Source organism: Gymnoscopelus braueri (genome assembly GCF_963280865.1).
Source record: "Gymnoscopelus braueri genome assembly, chromosome: 6".
Lineage (NCBI taxonomy): Eukaryota > Metazoa > Chordata > Actinopteri > Myctophiformes > Myctophidae > Gymnoscopelus > Gymnoscopelus braueri.
Genome location: NC_137607.1, coordinates 54,314,911 through 54,337,410, shown reverse-complemented (window position 1 = coordinate 54,337,410; position 22,500 = coordinate 54,314,911). Strand labels below are relative to the sequence as shown.

The window sequence follows — 22,500 nt, the reverse complement described above, 5'->3', positions numbered from 1 at the left end:
CACACACACACACACACACACACACACACACACACACACACACACACACACACACACACACACACACACAAACGCAGTCCTTGTCCTGACACATAAAGTGCAACCTTACTACATCAGTACATCACAAACTCATACAGTATACTGTATTTCCAAATTCTGTTCAGTACAGTACGTATATGAAGACCTTGGAATTATAAGATTCAATCAGAGTGGTTGTTTTAAGATATTGAGCTTCAAATTCTAAGCAGGTTGCAATCCTTTTGAGTGTGCATTTGCCATTTTCTCAAATGTGAAAAACCTCACACATACCGGTAGTTACACTTAGTAACCACATACTGTACTTAACATTAACTCATTTTTGTCAACAACATTTCATCTCTGTCGGGTGGAAACCTCATATGTCCAAAACGGTTACTTTTCAGAATTCAAATTCAAATCTACAAGCTCAAAACATGTCGCTTCGCGCCGTGTTCCGAGCTTGTAGATCTGCTACTTTTGATGCTTTTGTGTGACGCTGTAGTATGATCAAGTAGGGCGTTAATTCATGAAAAACACATATATAACACACACATAATGTCACATTAAAAGACATATAAATACACACTGAACAGAGCCAGCGTGTATCAAACTCTCTCACACACACACACACACACACACACACACACACACACACACACACACACACACACACACACACACACACACACACACACACACACACACACACACACACACCCCCGGTATACTGACCCAGTGTCGGGGGCTGCTCTCCGGGGAGCGGAGCTGGTACCTCTGGAGGGACACCCCTCCTCCCTCCCCTTCCAGCAGGGTGCTGTCCAGGTCAGGGCAGTGGTGATGGGACGTGTGCCAGGGCAGCAGGATGCCCAGGGGGCTGTAGTGGGAGATCATACTGACCGCCTGGGTCAGCAATAAGGGCGGCATGGCTGACAGGGCATACTCTAGCCTGGAGCGCAGTGTGGATGGAGTCTGAGGGGAGGGGGGTTCCTCTTGCTGTTGTTGTTGTAGTTCTTCTTGTCCACAATACTCTAGTTTGTTATATTTGGTTACTTTAATTGTTCTTTCTTCCTCTTCGTTGATTGTCTGACTGTTCTCAAATTCCAGGATTGGAGAGAAGGATCTTATTAGTTGGAGTTAACAAAAGAGGGGAAAAAAGGAAAAGAAAGAGGAAAAAAGCTAGTCGGTATCACCACCACGTTTCACTTCAGAGGTCTTTGAGTGTCAGCAGTGATTGATGGGTCCAGTTCTTCTTCCCTCAGTCAGCAGTATAAAGGACTGGACTTGTGCTCAGTCAGTCCAGAGGTGTCTGTCTGCTGGTGATTAATGATAGCTCTCTCCACTCAAACCTGGCTCTGCTTTCAAACTATCCTGTTCCTTCCTCTTTCTCAGTCTGATCCACAGTCAGCCACAGGCTTTCTCTATTCCGTTTTCTTTCTTTCCTTCCTCTCTGGGTGACTCCGCTATGAGTGGCTCTGAGTCCTGGCCCGCCAGTTGCTCTTAACCACAAGAGTGATTAAAGTCTATTGTCTCTCTCTCTCTCTCTCTCTTTTTTTTTCTTTCTCACCCACACTCCCTCCATTCGTCTCTGCCAATAGGGGGGAGGGGTTTGGCAAACCGTGGCCCGGCCCCCTTATTACTGTAGGAATACCATACCAGTGGATAGAGTGTGTGGATTCTGTGGAAGAGGTTGAAGGAAGGAAAGTGACAGGAAAGCTGAGGCAAGCAAGGGGATGTTTTGGAAGTTTGGCACTGAGAATTACCAAGGATAACGGACATTGTTCTTAGAGGTGCCTTTGGCCCCATTTCTAGTTCCACTTAACTTACCAACTCCTCTCATTAAATCTTCACCTTGGGAGGGGTGAAGATGTGAATATCTCGTGGTCGGGCAGAAACCTCCTATCTCCGTGTTTTAACTTTACGTGTTTTTTCGTAGACTAACGCCCTACTTGATCATACTACAGCGTCACACAAAAGTAGCGAAAGTAGCAGATCCACAAGCTCGAAACGCGGCGCAAAGCTTGTAGATCTGCTACTTTTGATACTTTTGAATTTGAATCCTGAAAAGTGACTGTTTTGGACACATGAGGTTTCCACCCGACAGAGACAATATGGTCCTTGCTATTTTGGCTCATGTCCTTGTTGTACTTTAGAAACGTTTGTCCTTAAATCTCTAGAGACTTGTTTCTGGGAAGGTACACAGTAAAGTCCTGAGCATTAAACTAACTCTGAACGTGTACAAAATGGACCCTTATGGGTCCCCTTATGCACAGTAAAAACCCTCTCAGTGCTGTAAGTGTCGTAACTCCTCGGTGTTGTAACTCTGAGAGTGTACAAATGAAACCAAATGGATCCTTAAATTAAAACAAAGGATTTTACAGTGTGGGTCGTTCAGGGTTCGACAGTGTATTTTGAGGCTAATCGTGGGTTAAACGTGACACATGAATCCACTGGGTTTGGATGGAAGCCTGTGAGTTGGAGACACAGACAGAGCTTAGTGATTCTAACTGTACGTTAACCATCAGTGTGATGATCACCACCTCAGTGACTGGAGGCAAAGGTCAAACTAGAACAAATGTGTAACAGTGGCAGGGACGTAATTTGACATGCGTGTGAGAGAGTGTGTGTGTGTGTGTGTGTGTGTGTGTGTGTGTGTGTGTGTGTGTGAGTGAGAGAGAACGAACAAACACACACACACACACACACACACACACACACACACACACACACAGTAACAGTGGCAGGGACGTAATTTGACATGCGTGTGAGAGAGTGTGTGTGTGTGTGTGTGTGTGTGTGTGTGTGTGTGTGTGTGTGTGTGAGTGAGAGAGAACGAACAAACACACACACACACACACACACACACACACACACACACACACACACACACACACACACACACACACACACACACACACACACACACACACACAGGGGAGGGGGGGTGTCGTTGCATTGGCATACATTCATTACATAACTAACCATATGACTGATCAACTGATAAGCCTTAACCTTAACCTTGACCCTAATAGATACTGTACGTGCCTAATTGGGGGCAACAATCAACTGATTTGATGTCCAACATGTTGTACCCAAACTATCTTGTGTGTCAGAAACACCAAGACACCCACCGGTGCCTTGTCCCAGATAATCCTCCTTCTCAGCAACTGCAACGTTTTACACATGACTGGTTTTCTCCCTCTCACACAGACACACACACACACACACACACACACACACACACACACACACACACACACACACACACACACACACACACACACACACACACACACACACACACACACACACACACACACACACACACACACACACACACACACACACACACACACACACGTGTAACAGTTAATATGGCACAGAGTGTGGACACCGTGGTGTAAGCTACAGTATGGAGTCATACCTGACATCCTGTTATTTTTAGGTAAATAAACAGCCACTGGAAAAACTGAAACACCACAGCAGCATCCGGTCCACAGTCCGCACGCACACGCACACGCACACACCACATGCACGCACACACGCACACACCACATGCATGCACGCACGCACCACATGCATGCACACACGCACACACCACATGCATGCACACACGCACACACCACATGCATGCACACACGCACACACCACATGCATGCACACACGCACACACCACATGCATGCACGCACGCACGCACCACATGCATGCACGCACGCACGCACGCACACAGAGACTTCTACAAGTGGGCGGCAGTGGCTCAGGAGTAGAGTGGCCGGTAGAGCGGCCGGATGGCAACCGCAAGGTTCCCAGTTCGATCCCGGGCTCCCCCAAAGTTAGCGTCAAAGTGTCCTTGGGCAAGACACTGAACCCTACATCGCCTCCAATGAGTCGGTCGACGCTAGCTTGCCACCATTGGTGTGTGAATCTGGGAAAAGTGAAGACGTTGACTGTCTCCCAATGCCCCCCCCCCCACATATGAATGAGTGAACCATTATGAAGTGCTTTGAGCACTTGGAAAAGCGCTTTAAAAATGCAATTCTTCATTATTGTTCATTTGTCTTTTGGGTCTTGAGCTAAAAAGTTTGAGAACTTCATCAATACATTTTACCAGTGTGTGTAGAGTCCTGTTAGCTTTTAGCCATTGTGAATCAAACCTCCATTGCAACCAGGGGTTGATACATAATGATAGCATAATTTAATAACAGAGTTATGTAATTCTAAATTCAATAAATAGTTTTTTTTAACTCTAATCAGTTACAATAACAAAGAAAATGGGGCAATTGAATTACAGTTACTATTCAAAATGTCAGTGATTAAAAAAATAAGGTTTACTGAGTATTTACTCTTGAATATCTTTCAGGAAAGCACCATAATTACTAAATAAAAAGCGATATTTCCTTGGGCGTTAGCGTTAGGCCGTTCACGTTGTTGCATCTTGTAAGCAAAGCTCTGTAACATTATTGTATTTCCTCCTCATACAAGAATGCTTTCTGTTTCTTTTTGATACTTTCATAATGAAAACATGACAACCTTCCTTGATGTTATCTATCTATAAATGCACGGAAACGGTGTGTGCGTGCGTGCGTGCGTGCGTGCGTGCGTGCGTGCGTGCGTGCGTGCGTGCGTGCGTGTATACGTGTTTGTGTGTGACTCTCTCAGGCATAACTCAAGCACCGTCTGACTGGTCGACTTCAACCTTGGAATTCGGTCGGACCACCGTTTTGTCCAGAACCAAAAAACACAAAATCTCTGCATCTGTCTGTCTGTGTTAGAGTCCTGCAGGCCCGCCAGAGCCCGCCCACGGCCCGGCCCGGCCCACCAAAACGGGCCGGGCTTGGGCTGATTCTGTATTTGACACACGGGCCCAGGGCCGGGCTCGGGCTGAATGCCACGGGCCAGGCCCGGACTCGGACTGATTCTGTATTTGACAAACGGGCCCAGGGCCGGGCTCGGGCTCACAGAACATTTTGCGCAGATAATTGATAATTGAAGCCCGGCCCGGCCCGGCCCGGCCCGCCAAAACGGGCCGGGCTTGGGCTGATTCTGTATTTGACACACGGGCCTAGGGCCGGGCTCGGGCTGAATACCACGGGCCAGGGCCGGGCTCGGACTGTAAAATTGCGGCACCTATCGGGCCAGGGGCCGGGCCGGGCTGAATACCATGGGCCAGGGCCGGGCTTGGGCCCACATTCTCGGCCCGTGCAGGGCTCTAGTCTGTGTCCCATTATCAATATGACATCATAGTAGTGATGTCATAGGTGGGCTTCCAAGTACTATGATAAAGGGGACTGCACTAAGTACTCTGACCATGGGTACATCGGGTACAACAGGTATTACATAAACAATGGGGAATGCAATGCATTCCCAGCGGACATCGTTCCGTAGTCCGTACTATTGAATAACTTTGAGTGAAATATTCTTGACGGTATAAACAACTTTGGTCTTTGAGTAACCCTGTTTGTCCTTGAAGAGCTGTGTACTCTTATCAACTCCTTCCTGGAAGATGCCACCACTTTCATTCTGGGTGACTTCAAAGACTAAGTATTTTCATGTTACTTCTCTTCTGTCTTCAGTCAACCTCTCCTTATCTCCTTCTCCTCCTACTCACAGAGCTGATAATGTATTATTGCACCTAGTGTTCTCTAAGGCCTGCTTTCCCTCGAACCTCTCTGTTACTCCCTTTCATGTCTCTGAAAACCACTTTATAACCTTCTCCATCTCTCCCACCAAAACCTGCCCGAACTCAAACGGTCACCCCTTCCTCTCTTGTTTTCGACCCTCTCCTCCTCTCTTCCCTCCCCTGATTCCTTCCCCCTCCCTACATCGACTGACTCTGCAACCTCCTCCTTTCTCTCCGCTATCTTTTTGTCTCTGACCATCACCGTATACTCTCTCCACCGAGCCGGCACGCACGCCTGTGTCTGCCAGCTCCATGTCTATCTGGAACCATCAGAGCTTAGCGAACACGTATCAGGGCAGCTGAAAGGAAGTGGTGCGAAACGGGGCCGATCAGATGACCTCTCCCGACTTTCATTCACTCCTCTCTATCTTCTCCCTCTCTTCCACGGCGAAGTCTTTTTTCTATTGCTTGATTCAGACATTTGCGTCTCTTTCCACCTTCTCCTCCCTCCTTAACCCCCCACCAGTCCCCCCGCCTCTCTCTGCTGAAGCTTTTGTAACCTACTTTGATCAAATAAAGAAATACAAAATCTGGTTTCTTCTTTCTCCCATCTTCCCACTAATCGATCATAACTCAGCTAATGCTATATCGCCAGCATGCCTTCATGTTCTCCAGATGAGGTCCTGGACCTGGTTCCATCCACCAGACCGGCCACCTGTCCTCTAGACCAGTGGTTCCCAAACTGGGGGTCGGGACCCCCAGGGGAGTCCCCAAATGATTTTGGGGGGTCCCCAGATGATTCGCTTTCTAAAGTTACAGTTTAATGACTCTTAAGGCCTTTTCAATACTAAATTGGAAAATATCACATAAGAAAGAGGAAAACATTGTGAAAATTGCCGATCTACAAGCTAACAACGTTGTGATCTTGTAGTTCGGCTATTTTCACAATATTTATCTGTGGAACCGAGTCAAACTAAATGTAATGCCTACAATTCCAAGTGCTTGTCAGGGTGGGGGGTCCCCAGTTCAAATGTGATTATTTTGGGGAGTCACGGCCTGAAAAGTTTGGGAACCGCTGCTCTAGACCCTCTTTCCCCTCCTCAATCTTCCAGACCATCTACAGTACTACCAACAGGTCAGTAGACGCCGGTCAATGACACCAGTATCAACACATCTATAACCTCAGGTTGTGTCGCAACTCTGCCTTCAAGTCAGCCAGAGTTACTCCACTCCTCAAGGAAGCGACCCTTGACCTCTCAAACGCCAAGTTCTAACAGGTCTGTATCACTCCTTTCCTTTCTTACCCTAAACTATTCAACGAGTTGTTCCTAACCATCTCTCACACAATAACCTGTTTGTAAGTGGCTCTGGAGAAGAGCGACTGCTAAATGACTGCATTGTATTGTAATTATGTGTAGTACTGTGTAGGGCTGTTTTATAGGGTTTCACAGGGTGAATGTATTAAACGCTATCCTGGTTTAACCACTTAAACCCATATGGTTGAACGGAGTACCGCAGGGCTCTATACTAGTGTATCTTCTGTTTTCTTTTATTGAAGGGAAAGCTTTCGCAGAAAATAGCAGATCGACAAGCTCACAACACGTCACACTGCGACGTGTTGTGAGCTTGTTGATCTGCTATTTTCCCACGACAATACAGATGCTGGGGTTTAAGTGGTTAATACATTCATTCAGCTAAATCAGTAACTCGTAATGGATTACATTTCAAAAGTTATCCATCCCAACCCTGACTTATAACTTCCGCTGGAATTTAAACCGTTTTAGCCCTACAACACCAGGCTTCAGTTCCTAATGAATAGTGTTTATATGTTTTTTTCCATTCATAATTGGCCTGATTGACATGGCTGGCTGGGAAAATATCCAACTTGTGAACTCCTGTCATGATCGCCAGGCCAGATAAATTAAACCCTCGCTGTATTAATTGAAGAGAAAAGAAAATTCAACCATGTTGAGCAATAGCTCTGTCTGAATATGAATGTGTGTGTGTGTGTGTGTGTGTGTGTGTGTGTGTGTGTGTGTGTGTGTGTGTGTGTGTGTGTGTGTGTGTGTGTGTGTGTGTGTGTGTGTGTCGCTAGGAATGAATGAGCCACAGCTTAGGAAGGAAGAGTGAGTAAACAGAATGCCATGTCTTGTCGTTCTCTGGATGGACTTCCCCTGAACTGTCCCCCTGTCTCTCTCTCCCTTCCTCTCCCCCTCTCCCCCTCCCCTCCTCCCCTCCGCGTTTCCTTTCTCTGTTGTTCCCTCCTGCTCTCTCCCCTCACCCACTTTCAGTTCAACACAGTGTGGGATCCAGTGGCCACGATGCCATTTGACATGCACTGCCCCAGGACCACCTAGAGGCAGGGGTCTTCAAGCAGGGGGTTTTCCAGGTCAAGGACCCCTTAGCTGAGAGGGAGAAGAAGCAGTGACCCCCCCGCTACATATTGTATAACATTGTGTTGCAGATTAAACTTTTCATAGATTACATAGATAGCTTCATAGACTTGAATTGGATTCATGTTAATGTGTATTTTCAGACATTTACCCACTTAAACCGTCAACACTTAAACTTCAACTTTGTAGTTGAACTTTCACTCTACACCAAAAGAATCCTATCGCACAAAGATTTGGTGCCCCCCCCTACAGTAACTCTGAGGACCCCCTAGCAGTCCCGGACCCCCTGTTGAAGACCTAGAGAGAGAGAGCCAAAGCCTCTCTTTACAAATAACAATAATGAGTAAAGGAAGGAAACAATCAGAGTAGCAGAAATTGATAAACTTGTAGAGGCGTGGACTTATCAACACTGTGTTACTGTTTCTCCACTTCTCTCACATTCTCTCTAAAGGTCCATGTCGTAACCCGCAAGTTAAACGGCTGATTTACGCTTCGTCGTACGATGGTGTCACCCCCCCCCCCGTCTACAGATCTACAAGCTCGCTTGTAGATCTGCTATTTTCTGCAAGTAACATCGTATGTACTCGGGGTTTTGCACTCCCATCTTCCTCTTTTCTTTGTAGCCCTTTTTCCCACCTTAATTTCTTCACCTCTCTCTCTCTCCTTCTCTCTCTGGTGCTGCTGACACAGCCATAGTGTGGGCCGCACTAGTTTACACAGCTGCTATAGAGCAAAGCTCTCACAGCTCAGAAAACACACACATGTAGGCGCATGGTCTCCATTCCCTCGAGATCCCCCAAGGCGCGGTCAATATACACAATCTGTCTGTCTGTCTGTCTGTCTGTCTGTCTCCATCTCTCTCACACACACACACACACACACACACACACACACACACACACACACACACACACACACACACACACACACACACACACACACACACACACACACACACACACACACACACACACACACACACACACAAATTCATTCATGTCCACATAAAGGAGAGCATACAAGGACACAAATATTAAAGGTGCAGTTAGGCTTACACTCACACAATCATGACATATGTCTTCATGATACAATAAGCATGTCACTCAGTACTCTATGGGTATAAGTAGCAGCGTCTCCGCCATATGTGGCGGGCTGGCGGCTACCAATTATGGCAGAGACGTTGCCAGCCTTTTTGCCTCCTTTTTGGGCATCCCAAGTTGTTGAAACCCTCTAACAACCAGTCTGTGGGTAAGTGCTAGGCCATTGGTTCTCAAAGTGGGGTCCGGGGACCCCCAGGGGTCCTTGAGGGAGTTCCAGAGGGTCCCCAGCTAAATGATAGATAGTTAGGAACCAAATGGACCCTTATGGGTCTTTAACTCTGAGAGTGTACAAATGGAACAAATGGAACAAATGGAACCAAATGGACCCTAACAGGTCCATTTGGTTCCATTTTAACACTCTCAGAGTTAAATTAACATTGATTTTACAATATACATTGGGGTCCCAGAGATAGAAATGCCATTAAATGGGGGTCCGCAGCCTAATGCATGTCAAACTGGGGGTCCTTGAAATTAAAATGGTTGAAAATCACTGCTAGAGCCGTAACAATCTTCTCTTATGGGGGTTCTTGGCATATCTTTTCAAATGAGGGTCTGTGGGCTGAGGTGTCAAGTTGAGGGTCCTCGACATGAAAAAGTTTGAGAACCACTGTGCTAGGCTACCAAATATAAAAACAAATATCCCAGCTCTGAGATTGTTAGAAGAGGTTGGTATTTAATGACCGTGGTCATAAAGGCTTCCTCTAGGCTAGGGTCAAAGGTGCAGGCTACCTCGAATACAGACACTTCTCTGGACTCTTCCTCAACCACAACAACATCTGGTCAAGATGTATAGATGTCTGGGTTATCACAGAGATGAAACATGGATGTCCTTTGCAATGACTTCCACTATTCTGTCATGACATGTGATGTACATCCCTTTGTATGCATAATAACAGCCATTCAAGATGTGTGACAGTGTTTCAGTGACCTGTTCACACACGCACACACACATTGGTCATCAGTATCTGATTACACTTTGAAAACAACACTAACAATAAAGTAAAATAAAAAATATGAAATGATTCCATCTTTTGACACATTTCACACACTTTGATGTAATTCAGTATGTTCACTGCACAACACAGCCGTCTGGTGGTGGGACTAGGAATGGCACATGCTGCTACACAGCATCACCATGAAACAAGGTTGTTTATTTGGATTGCATGTTGCTACTCAGCTGACTGTAACTGACTACCAGCTGGACATCAGTGAGTTGAGAATAAATCGTCGCTCTCGGGCAGAAACCTCTTAACTTCATATTCTAACTTTTTCTGTTTTTTCGTAAATGAATACCCTGCTTGATCATACTACAGCGTCACTCAAAAGCATTAAAAGTAGCAGATCCACAAGCTCGAGCTTGTAGATCTGCTACTTTTGCTATTTTGGCATTTGAGTCCTGAAAAGTACTACATGTACTGTTAATTATCAATCAATCAATCAATCAAACAAACAAACAAACAAATACATTTGTTTGGTACATGCATTGACAAATACAGATGAAAAAACTAAACCTAACAAAATAATAAATAAATAGATACAAATAATATCAAATATATTATATTCAGTTCAGTCTACTGGTCAACTATGTCTCTTATTTGAGTAATGCATTGTTACCATAGTAGCACATGGAGCTGCCAGGGGGTACTGACAACAGAACACTCCCTACACACACACACACACACACACACACGCGCACACACACACACACACACACACACACACACACACACACACACACACACACACACACACACACACACACACACACACACACACACACACACACACACACACACACACACACACACACACACACACACACACACACACACACACACACACACTTGTCTTGTTGACCGACACTGAACAGTTGCTCATTATCAGCCTCTCAGAGACACTGCAGAGAGAGAGAACAGACAGTGTCTGGACCACTGATACCAGAGCAGATCCAGCACCAGCCCTGATGTGAGTGTTGGAACAACAGAGAGCTGTATCTGTCCTTTTCCCTTTTCTCCCTTTTCTATTCGCACTTTCTTTCACGTTCATTATCTTATCCTCTGTGTGTGCGTGTGTGTGTGGGTGTGGGTGTGGGTGTGGGTGTGGGTGTGGGTGTGGGTGTGGGGGTGTGTGTGTGTGTGTGTGTGTGTGTGTGTGTGTGTGTGTGTGTGTGTGTGTGTGTGTGTGTGTGTGTGTGCGTGCGTGCGTGCGTGCGTGCGTGCGTGCGTGCGTGCGTGCGTGCGTGCGTGCGTGCACGTGCGCGAGAGAGAGAGACAGACAGACAGATTGTGTATACTAGTATATTGACCCTGCCTTGGGGGATTTTGAGGGAATGGAGAGACCATGCTTGTGTAGGTGTGTGTGTGTGTGTGTGTGTGTGTGTGTGTGTGTGTGTGTGTGTGTGTGTGTGTGTGTGTGTGTGTGTGTGTGTGTGTGTGTGTGTGTGTGTGTGTGTGTGCACAGTGCGTGCGTGCGGTGTGTAAATCTGTGTGTGGGTAATTCTGCACACAAGTGGGAAAGTGTGTCGTGTGTGTGTGTGAGTCAGTCTGTGTGTGTGTGTGTGTGTGTGTGTGTGTGTGTGTGTGTGTGTGTGTGTGTGTGTGTGTGTGTGTGTGTGTGTGTGTGTGTGTGTGTGTGTGTGTGTGTGTGTGTGTGTGTGTGTGTGTGGTGTGTTTCTAGCAACGCATTAAGTGTTTGTCTGAGTGCCTGTATGTGTGTTTGTATTAGCTCTGGTCCATAGCATTGGAGAGCTCTTTCTAACACTATGGAGCAGAGTTTGTATGCACTGTATGTGTGTGTGTCTCCTCCATGTTCAACTGTGAGTCAGATGTGCAACAAGATGTGGTGGGAGGATGATAATCATTGTGCTATCGGCCTAGCAGGGATCAGCAACCTTTTTGACATGAAGTACCATGTTTTTATTTTCTTGATTGTTGAGTGTGCCATATCAACATACGTTTAATCATGACACCACATCAAAATAAAATATTTCCAACAGATTTTGATTGTGTTTGAATGAATGTGTAGAATTATTTGCAGGATATACTTTGCATACAGATACAGACTACTTTGAAATATTTTAAACCACAAATCCTCTCTCTCACACTTATGCCAGTGTGCCAGTGATTGCCCTCCCCTGTGCCAATGATGGCACCCGTGCCCACCCCTGTGAATCTGTACCATCAGACAGGATGATAATCATTGTGTAACAATCAGACAGCTGCTCCAGCCTCTTCCCTCCTCCGCTACACTCCACCATGACTGACTCACTGCAGACACGTACACAACAACAGCAGCACATTGTTATGTAAAGAAAAACTATTGTGATATTGCAATTCCTGTCAGCAACACAGAATCAAGTAGCTCACTGTTCCCCCGCCCTGACAGCTAAAAATATGTCGCTTATCATTTGCATGTCATCGTTGAGTAGCTTTGCATCCGGCACATGGAGAGAGATATCATTCTCAAATAGTGTTCTTATTATCAGCATAGGATATGACACCCACAAATATCAACCCATGTATGAGTGTATATGGATAAACTCCCAATCACTTCTAATGTGTTTGTTCAGTTGTCTAGGATTCACGATTAAAACCGCCAATCAAGGGCCCACTTGAAAATCTTGAAAGCGTTCAAGGCCCACCTATCTGACCACCTAGAGATTTCAGTGTTTTGCCAATTATTTAGGGGTCCCACTTGCAACAACCCTCACAGACCACCAGTGGGGGCCCCAGGCCCACAGGGTGAGAAACAGTGAGTTAGAGAACACAACTGAATATCGTCTCTGTCGGGTGGAAACATATGTCCAAAACTGTTACTTTTCAGGATTCAAATCCACAAGCTCGATTTCGAGCTTGTGGATCTGCTACTTTTTATGCTTTTGTGTGACGCTGTAGTGTGATCAAGTAGGGCGTTAATTTACAAAAAAACACAAAAAGTTAGAATATGGAGATAAGATGTTTCTGCCCGACAGCAACGATATCCTCTCCTGTTTCTTTTAGATGTGTCTGTGATGATGTGTGAGCAGGAAGTGGTACCTCCTCCTCCTCCTCCTCCTCGGTGCCCTCGGTGCCCTCATCACGTACTGACAGGCTCTGATGCACCAGTGTCCTACCAGCACTTCTGTGAGGCCTTTGGGTTTCCTGCTGCATCGGGCCCTGCTAGGGCCTCAGAGTGCTTTCTGCTGTTCTACGAGCTCCGCGGTTCCTCTGGAGTCCTGGTGCAGAGTGGACGAGCCACTGGCTGCCCCGTGCAGGGACACCACCCAGAGAACCTGCTGTTTGACTACCAGCAAGGGTCAGTCGGGTTACACTCGGGTCAAGATTGCAGTTAGTAGCAAAGTAGTCTCGCGTAGCCAGACAACTATTCCACAATCTCCGAATGCTATAGTCTCTGGAACTACACCTCCCGAAATCCGAGAGAAGAAGCTGGCACTTCCGTTCACGAAAACATATTTTAAAATGTCTTTACATTTGAATTTATTTTATGTGGGGAGGAGGCTTCACATCCGCGTTATATTTCAATCATGATCAGAGCTTCCGTGTCCCAGATTGTATGACCGCTAACATTTGAAAATTGTGGGAGGCAACAGTCTGGCCACGCGAGACTAGTAGCAAAGCAACCTAATTGATCCTCACTGATTAATCATTATAAGATGGCAGCATTTCTGTCTACTCGCTGTGTGCCTCAGAGGAAGGCTGTCAGCATTTCAGAAACCTGCATACCAGTGTCATCACGGCTAGGCAGATTTGGTCATTTTCGTTATTTTTAAAACTTGTTTTATTTTGTATTAATGCAAGAACGATGGCTTCTATTTCAGCATGCTAACTTTCCGGGAAGAGAGAGGCTGTAGTTAGCTTAGAATACCCCCATCAATGATGTCATTGCTGGGCAGGTTTCTGAACTGTCCACAGCCCACCAATAAGACACAGAGTGAGTAGACTGGAAAAAAAGGTTCCATCTTATAATGAGCATTAGTGAGGACCAATTACTGTATATTAAGATATGGTTGGAAATGTGTGGAGTGGGCATGCAGGAGGGCCTACTATGTTATTTCTCTATTATGTAGATCACGAAGGAGACAACACCAGATTCCTGGACAGATTCTTAAACCACTTAAACCCTAGAATCCGTATTGTGGGGAAAGCTTTAGCTGAAAATAGTAGATCGACAAGCTCACAACGAGCTTATCGATCGGCTATTTTCTGCGAAAGCTTTCCCCACTATAACAGAAAACAGAAAAGACACAAGTATAGAGCCCTGAGGGACTTCAGTTAACCATATAGGGTTTAAGTGGTTAACTACTTGAGAGATAACTCATTCTAAACACAGCGAAGCTACCCACAAGCTACTGGGAAAGCTAGATCACGAAAGGAGACAACACCAGATTCCTGGACAGATTCAATTATATTCTTTTGACTGATTCTGTTCTCTGTTCTTCGTGCCTCAGCTATCTGTGGACTCTGCTGGAGGTATGTGATGACATCAGCTCCATCCTCCTCTACAGTAACTACAGCCCATGCCAGGAAGCGGGCCGAGAGTGTGCCCGCTCTCTGGTGCACTTCGTCCAGACTCACCCATGGGTACGACTGGACCTGCTCTTCTCCCGGCTTTACCACACCCAGCCCAGCCAGCCACAATACCAGGTTAGCTGTTTGTTTGCCCTTTTTGGGTGGGGTTCACCGATGCCAGATTTTGTGAGAGAAATATGCAGCCAGGTCTATGAAAACAAGCCCAAAAGAAGCGACTAGGCCACATGAGCACTTCAAACCTATTATACATTGGCTATTTGAAAATAGACGATCTACAAGCTCACAACGTGTCGCATTCGTGCCGCGTTGTGAGCTTGTAGATTTGCTATTTTAAAAAAAAGAAGTGAAATATTTGGAATATATTTGAATATATATAATATATATATTTAAGATGGGGGGGTCTGTAGAGAAATACATTAACTTTGGGGTCCTGACATGCAAATATTTGAGAACTGATTTAATCAATAACTTAAAAAATTGGAAGCAAGCCCAAATAACTACACCTTAAAACAAGCCCAAAAAAACACAACCCGCAACTACCGATATTTACAAGCAACTTTACAGAAAAACAAGCCCAAAGTCGCTTATAATAAGCAGACATGGCAATGGCAACAGTGGTGGGGTTGGTTCAGGTTAATCCCCTAAACAAGAGTGTTCTTCAAACTGATGTTTGGGCACTGTGGAAATGGATCATGGCAAATGTAACGTAAGTAATGTTTTGATGAGCCTGCCACACCACCAGAGTGAGTCGCTCAATATCTCATTTCAATCCTGGTGGAAAATATTTATGACGCAGGGTTGCCTCTTGCCTGTCCTTTCAGTCTCTCTCTCCACTGTGCTGTTTAATGAGCCAGAAATAATCCTCATAAAACATTCACAAACCCCAGCAGGTGAATATGTGCTGCGTTAAGCGGGTTGCATTAAAGTGATTGATTAATCCATTGGTTCTCAAAGTGGGGGGTTGGGGGGGGGGTCCCCAGAAAAAGTAGTTAACATAGCATCACAGCCATCTTACCACTTTATCCATTTATCCATTGGCTAGTCCAAAAAAAGGTGGAGGGGGGGGGGGGTTGGGTGTAGTGGTTACTGACCACAGCCCCAAGAGGGGGTTCTGCCCCCCCAAAACAGAGTAGATGTAATTTCTTGTGTTCTGGTGCATTTTGGGAGTTTTATACTTTTATCAGGCTTTACTAGCATAGGACAATTATGGGTACATTATTTTGTAATTTCATCCACCAAAAAGCCCAAAAGTAGGCCTACAGAAATTGATTTGATGACTGAAGCAATTAAAGAGCAGTCTTTAATAATAACCACTCATTACTTAAAAGTAAATACCTCTTTATGATTGCATGCAATTACAATTTATCAGATACATGGAGTGTATCCTATGTGTACTCTCTGTATGTGGGACTGTAGTTACTGTAGTCAGTCATAATATACATTAAGTGACAGCAGGGGTGCAATGCTCAATGGACGGCCTTGCACGCCGTGCCGGAACCTATTTGACCAGAAGCACACGCAGGCACACGCATAGATTTAAAACTACTTTAAATTCGCACCTCAACAAAGTTTTCAAAGGCTCCCGACTCACACCTAGCGAATTAACATAGGAACTAGAAAAAGTGCTCCTCGGAGCACAGGTCTCCGCCAGGTCAGGTAAGTTATTGTGGCCTCCTGGTGGCGCTATAATAGGCCAATGTGAAAAGGGTGGCATTTCTTCCTCGGCCTAGTGGGAATGTGCGTGCAAATTTTCACGGAAATCGCACGCCGCGTTCATGATTTCAGACATTTTGTTCAAAACGGACCAATCCTGCAAACTTTGGAAGTCAACCTTAGTCAATCAGGATGGAATATGAAATATCAGACAGATGCGTCTTGATCACATGACTATAGAGATACTGTGTACCGATTTGCGTGATGTTTGGATAAAATCTGAAGGATTAATATCCAAAAATGTATTTGACATAAGTCGGCCTCCTGGTGGCGCTGTAAAAAGCAGATGTGAAAAATGCAGTGCAGATGTTTTTCCTTGGCCTCTAGGGAGTAGGCGTGCAAAGTTTCACGCAGATCGGTGCAGTTATAGTTAAAAATGCAAATCGGCCTGTTATAGCGCCACCATGAGGCTGATGTGAAAAGTTGTAAGTGCCATTTCTTCCTCGGCCTAGTGGGAATGTGCGTGTGCAATTTTATGGAAATTGCAAGCTGCGTTCATGATTTGAGGCAGTTTGTTCAAAACGGACCAATCCTGCAAACTTTGGATGGTAACCTTAGCCAATGCGGATGGAATATGGGAAATCGGACAGATCAGGGTTGATCACATGACTATAGAGATACTGTGTACCGATTTGCATGAGGTTTGGTTAAAAACTGTAGGAGTAATGGGAAAAAATGGGTTTTGCACAAATCGGCCTCCTGGTGGCGCTATAACAGGCCCATGTGAAAAATTTGAGGCAGAGGTTCTGAATTGGCATCCAGGGAGTGTGTGTGCACAGTTTCGCAGCGACCGGGCCAACGGTGCCGGAGATTTGGTGCTAACACACAGACAGGACACACGGACGGACGGACGGACGGACGGACGGATACACGGACACACGGACGGACGGACAGGGGCGAAAACATACTCTCTCGCCATGCCTTTCGGCCTGGCGGAGACAATAAGCCTAGATGCATATCAATTGTCCATTGTGTGACTTGCAGTGTAGGTGTTAAGCGACGTGCGCGTCACGTCATTGAAATAGAGTGCAAGAACATACCAAATGAGCATTGCATGCCTGAGCGACAGTAAACGTGTAACATTTACACTCTCTCATTGATGAGAGTGTTTGCCAGAAACAAAGTGCCAGAGACAGAGAGAGACACAGTGATAGAGGGAGACACACCTTCTCGCCTAGGCGATATCAGTGGGGTGTCGGGTGTGTATACCGAGTGGTGGTCTTATGATACGGGTTGCCACGCAAAACGGCAGAAATCCCCCTAATCAAGAAGAAATCAAGGAGAAATGACAGTCAAGGAGTCCTCAAGGAGAAATGGTCAAAATCAAGGAAACTCCTTGAGGACCCAGGAGGGTTGGCAAGCATGGGTACTGGCCTGGGCACTAAACATTTTCAGATGGGGGGTCCGCGGCCAAATACATATCAATTTGGATGGTCCTTGGTGTAAAGTAACTACAGTAAGTACATTTACTCAAGTACTGTACTTAAGTAAAATGTTGAGGTATTTGTACTTCACTTGAGTATTTCCAATTTCCAATACTTTTACTTTTACTGTTATATTGTACTTTTACTTTTACTAAATTATTAAAAAACTTTAGTTACTAGTTACTTTGCAGATATAAATGCATGAAAATAGCAGATCTACCAGCTCACAACGCGTTGTGAGCTTGTAGATCTGCTATTTTCAAACATTTTAGTACTTTTACTTTTGGTACTTTAAGTATATTTTGATGCCAATACTTTTGTACTTTTACTCAAGTAACATTTTGAAGAAAGGCGTTTTACTTGTAACAAACTACTTCTACATTGTGGTATTGATACTTTTACTTAAAGTTGTACAATGCAGATTCACAAATAACGATTTTTAGCAACCTCTGCTGGTCACTACCGTCACTGCATACAATTTCCGTAGTCCTCGATTACCCAGAATTCCATTTGTTTTCACCGGAAGCCGGAAGCGTTTCAAAAAGCGTTCTTTTAATTGTTTTATACTATCTGCGGATCGTTTCTCTTAGCCAGTGGAGCATTAGTTACCATGAGCTGTGCTTTCTTTTTCTGTTCTTTTTCGATCTTCCAATCCTACATTCTCTTAAAATCAGCGTGAGGTTCCTTTTTGTTATTAGCGCGGTAGTTCCTGGCCAAACAGGAAACCGTTGCGGTAGTTCCTGGCCAAACAGGAAACCAGTGCATTTCCGCCTCCGTTTTCCGGCCAGATGACGTCATTTTCCCGGGAAAGTCCCCCCCGACATCGTTCAATAGAAAATATATAAATAAAAGGCTTCCGGGGGTGAAATTCATGGAGTGGGTGTTGTGAAACTTTTGCCACTCACAAAAGATATACAATTTAACTTTAGTTTTGTTGAAAACGTTACCTAGTATTACTTTAAGTAAAAATGTTTAGTACTTTTTCCACCACTGTCCTTGACACACTCCACTCATCCATTCATTCCTCAGGAGAACCGCGCGGGGCTCCGGAGCCTGGCGTCTCTCTGGCCTCGGCTGTCCCTGAGCCCCATCTCGGGTGCCGTGTGGCGTCACCTGCTCCAAGCCTTCGTCCTAGACGCCCCCTCCTCCTCCTCGGTCTTACGGCACTCGTTGTCACCTGGGAGGGACAAGGCTGACAGACGGAATGCCGCTCTGACATCAGCCATCACAGGAATGGGACCCGCGTTTTTGGATCTGCCACCGAGGGCCCACCACGCACGGCCAGGATGTAAGTAGGCCTGGTACAATTATTACATTATCACCTACTCGAAAACTGGCAGAAAAAGACTCGCTCGCTGCATAAACTATTAAGGAACTTAACTCCTTAGACAGAGAACATTTTATTTTTTTTATTTTTATATGCTCATAAAGTGCTCTGTGCTCATAGTGAGGGGTGCATAAAATGTGCAAATGTATCGGTCCTGGGACTTTTGTCAGTGCAATATCATAATCATCTAATCGCAATTATTTGAGATTTGAGTCATAATCGTTTTCCATGTTGAAGAATTGTCATACATTTTCAAACATCTTCCAATAAATAGCAGGATAATTAAAAAAAACTAAGTGTCAGTAATTTCTTTGTTTGTTTGGGTTAGGGTTAAGGTCTGTGTAATTTGTGATTATGAAGCCAATTTTGTGTACTTAATCGTCAACTTCAATTTGTAATCGTGACAGCCCTGCCAGGAAGGAGCTCGCGACCTCGACAGCCACCCACCACCCGTCCTCCTCCTCTCACACTGCTGCCTCCGCCGCACCTGACTCTCCCTGGGGCTCCCAGCCAGCAAGAAGAAGCAGCCCTGGCCCCCGGCTTAGCTCCGTGTCATCCTGTTAATGTAGTCAGACACGTACGGATACCCTCGCCTCGCCGCACGACTCACACCTCCGTCTCCCCCCTACGCTCTCTGCTGCAGAATGGTGGTCGCACGGCGGAGGTGGTGCAGGTGACAGAGAGAGGAGGGGCGCCAAGCGTCATCCAATCACAGCACAGGCACTCCGAGAGGGGCCACAAATCCAGAAAACGCAAATAGTGTACAGGATGGGAAGTTAATGGTGAAGCGAAATGGTCTTTCGTAATGATTTCTTAAGTGTGGCTCTCTGTTTTAATCTCGATAGCTGTTTAAGTAAAGATACATTGCTTATGCTTTCATATAAACATTCTACAAAGATATCGGACTATGTTGTGATTTATGGGACGACAGTGTTTAAGAGTACACAGAGACAGAGAGAGAGAAAGAGAGAGAGAGAGAGAGAGAGCAGACTCAGAATATGAATATTGTAGATGGTCGTGTTATATATGTGTTCTGTTGCTCCCAACATTCTAACCCCCCATACACACACACACACACACACACACACACACACACACACACACACACACACACACACACACACACACACACACACACACACACACACACACACACACACACACACACACACACACACACACACCTATACATCTTACACTATACATCATACACTAACTCACGCATGTCAACACAAATAGATGTTCATGTCAACTTGCATAATTACACATACTGTACATAGATACATGCATACACACACGCGTACACACACATGCACATACTGTACATAGATACATGCATACACACACGCGTACACACACACACACACACACACACACACACACACACACACACACACACACACACACACACACACACACACACACACACACACACACGCTCACTCGCTTGCACAAATGAACTAACGCACGAGCATACACACGCACACATACATACATGCATGCAGGTGAAAAATGTAGACTTGCAGCATATATCACCAACTCCCAATACTAATATTCATAAAGCCGCTCAAGCTATAACAATATTTCACCTCTGACAGCCCAATTACAAAATCAGAGAACAGCATCACAGGGACAAATGTACAAAGCTTTCGTCCTCAAGCCAGCGTAATGTAACAACCAATACGCATACAGGTTCATCACAAGTATGAGTGACATTGCCTTAGTGTGTCATGTGTGGTGTTTCTCTTACCTGAGTGAGTAGGCAGAAAACCTCCATAAACTACACCAGCATTTGCTCTGTAGCCTACTGCAGCAGAGCAAGGAGAAGAGGGTGATGAGATACAGAGAGAGAGAGAGGGAGCGGAGGGAAGCAAAAGCGAGAGAGAGAGATAATGTGAGAGAGAGGGAGGGAGAGGGGGGGGGGAGAAAGACAGGGAGGGAGAGAGAGTTGAATCACTGCCAAGTCCATACTGTAGTAGTCATTTACAGATCTGTTCACTCTGCACATTCTTCATTGTTCCAGTCTTCCTGAGGGTCAGTGGATTGTAACTCACCAGTGGTCTGACATTCTCATCTACAGTCCATCTCTACCCTCTGGCCGGCTGGCTGGCAGCTGTATGAATTAGGCCCACTCTTCTGCTCTGTCATGGCACACATCATCACATACGCTGTACTTACATGCATGCACCCCAGCATGCAGGCAGAGTGCATGCACGCACTAAACACACACACTCGTCCATAACTGACACCCTGCTCTTTCCTTTTAAATACAGACTCACCTACTGGCCAAGTGGCATTGCGGCTGCTAATCGCTCCTCAGCATCCTCTGTTAAAGTCTGTCAATGTCAGTGTGTGTGTGTGTGTGTGTGTGTGTGTGTGTGTGTGTGTGTGTGTGTGTGTGTGTGTGTGTGTGTGTGTGTGTGTGTGTGTGTGTGTGTGTGTGTGTGTGTGTGTGTGTGTGTGTGTGTGTGAGAGAGAGAGAGAGAGAGAGAGAGAGAGAGAGAGAGAGAGAGAGAGAGAGAGAGAGAGAGAGACAAAGAGACAAAGAGACAGAGACACAGAGAGAGAGAGAGAGAGCACGTGTACAGTATGCACATGCTGCTTGCTGCAGCTTCATGTTTGCACACTACCGTATCTGGCAGAAGGCCAAAGGCAAGCTTTTTCAAGCAAACACAATAGAAAGGTGCATGTTTTTCCTCCAGTAGCCTATATCACTGGGGACATATAACTGGCATCAAAGTAATTAAACCTTTACCTTTTAATGATAAAAAAAGGTATAGGTCTGTCTCTTTTCTGCATTCACAACAAGCTGCCAATACATAATTCACCTGCTGTTCCACGCGTGACCAAAAGATGGCGGCATGTCCCGTCTCTCAGCTGTCCATGTCCAATGTCAAAGGGGACAAATCTGTGTCCACTGATTGGTTGATGTTGTGGCAGCTGTGAAATAATAGTGGATTTTATAGAGCGTGGTGAGCTTGTAGATCTGCTATTTACTGAGCACGAGTCATGACACACCGGCACGCAAATAAGTCTAACTGAGGCTTTTAGACGGAACTACAACATGATGGTACATGCATGTGCGACGCATGCTTCAGGCTGCATGTCGCCATTTATTTAGTCTGTAAACCACTGTTAAGTCAGGGCATACAAAGCAGGTTGACTCTTCTCACATCCTCTCTCTGGGACATCATGCTCTGTTCCCTCCCTGTCTCCTTCCGTCTGCCCTTTACAAGATCATACTACACCCCACCCCACCCCACCCCACACACACACACACACACGCACGCACGCACGCACGCACGCAAGCACACACACAGACTTTTTCATGTCCTTCCAATCCACTGTCTCTAGATCTCTGTCAGAGCCAACAGACAGG

At 45.6% G+C, this 22,500-nt stretch overlaps 2 protein-coding genes across 4 annotated transcripts in view; one reads left to right on the top strand and one right to left on the bottom strand.

The window, feature by feature from the left end:
* The window catches only part of rgl1 (ral guanine nucleotide dissociation stimulator-like 1), a 174,575-nt gene extending 173,160 nt beyond the window's left edge, over positions 1 to 1,415 (bottom strand). For all 3 annotated transcript variants that reach the window (XR_013933340.1, XR_013933341.1, XM_080431395.1), the window contains exon 1: positions 751 to 1,415. Coding sequence is in view for 1 of the 3 variants with exons in the window: in XM_080431395.1 (XP_080287521.1) it covers positions 751 to 942 (192 nt within the window). In the remaining 2 variants the exon portion in view is untranslated. The remainder of the gene's footprint in view (positions 1 to 750) is intronic.
* A 10,968-nt stretch (positions 1,416 to 12,383) lies between these two features.
* LOC308087008 (putative C->U-editing enzyme APOBEC-4) lies at positions 12,384 to 19,881 on the top strand (the record flags this gene model as incomplete). Its single annotated transcript, XM_080430648.1, has 5 exons — positions 12,384 to 12,405; positions 13,128 to 13,422; positions 14,576 to 14,771; positions 18,824 to 19,082; positions 19,529 to 19,881. The coding sequence occupies 5 exons, from the start codon at positions 12,384 to 12,386 to the stop codon at positions 19,879 to 19,881; spliced, it is 1,125 nt and encodes a 374-aa protein (XP_080286774.1).
* Positions 19,882 to 22,500: the final 2,619 nt, after the last annotated feature.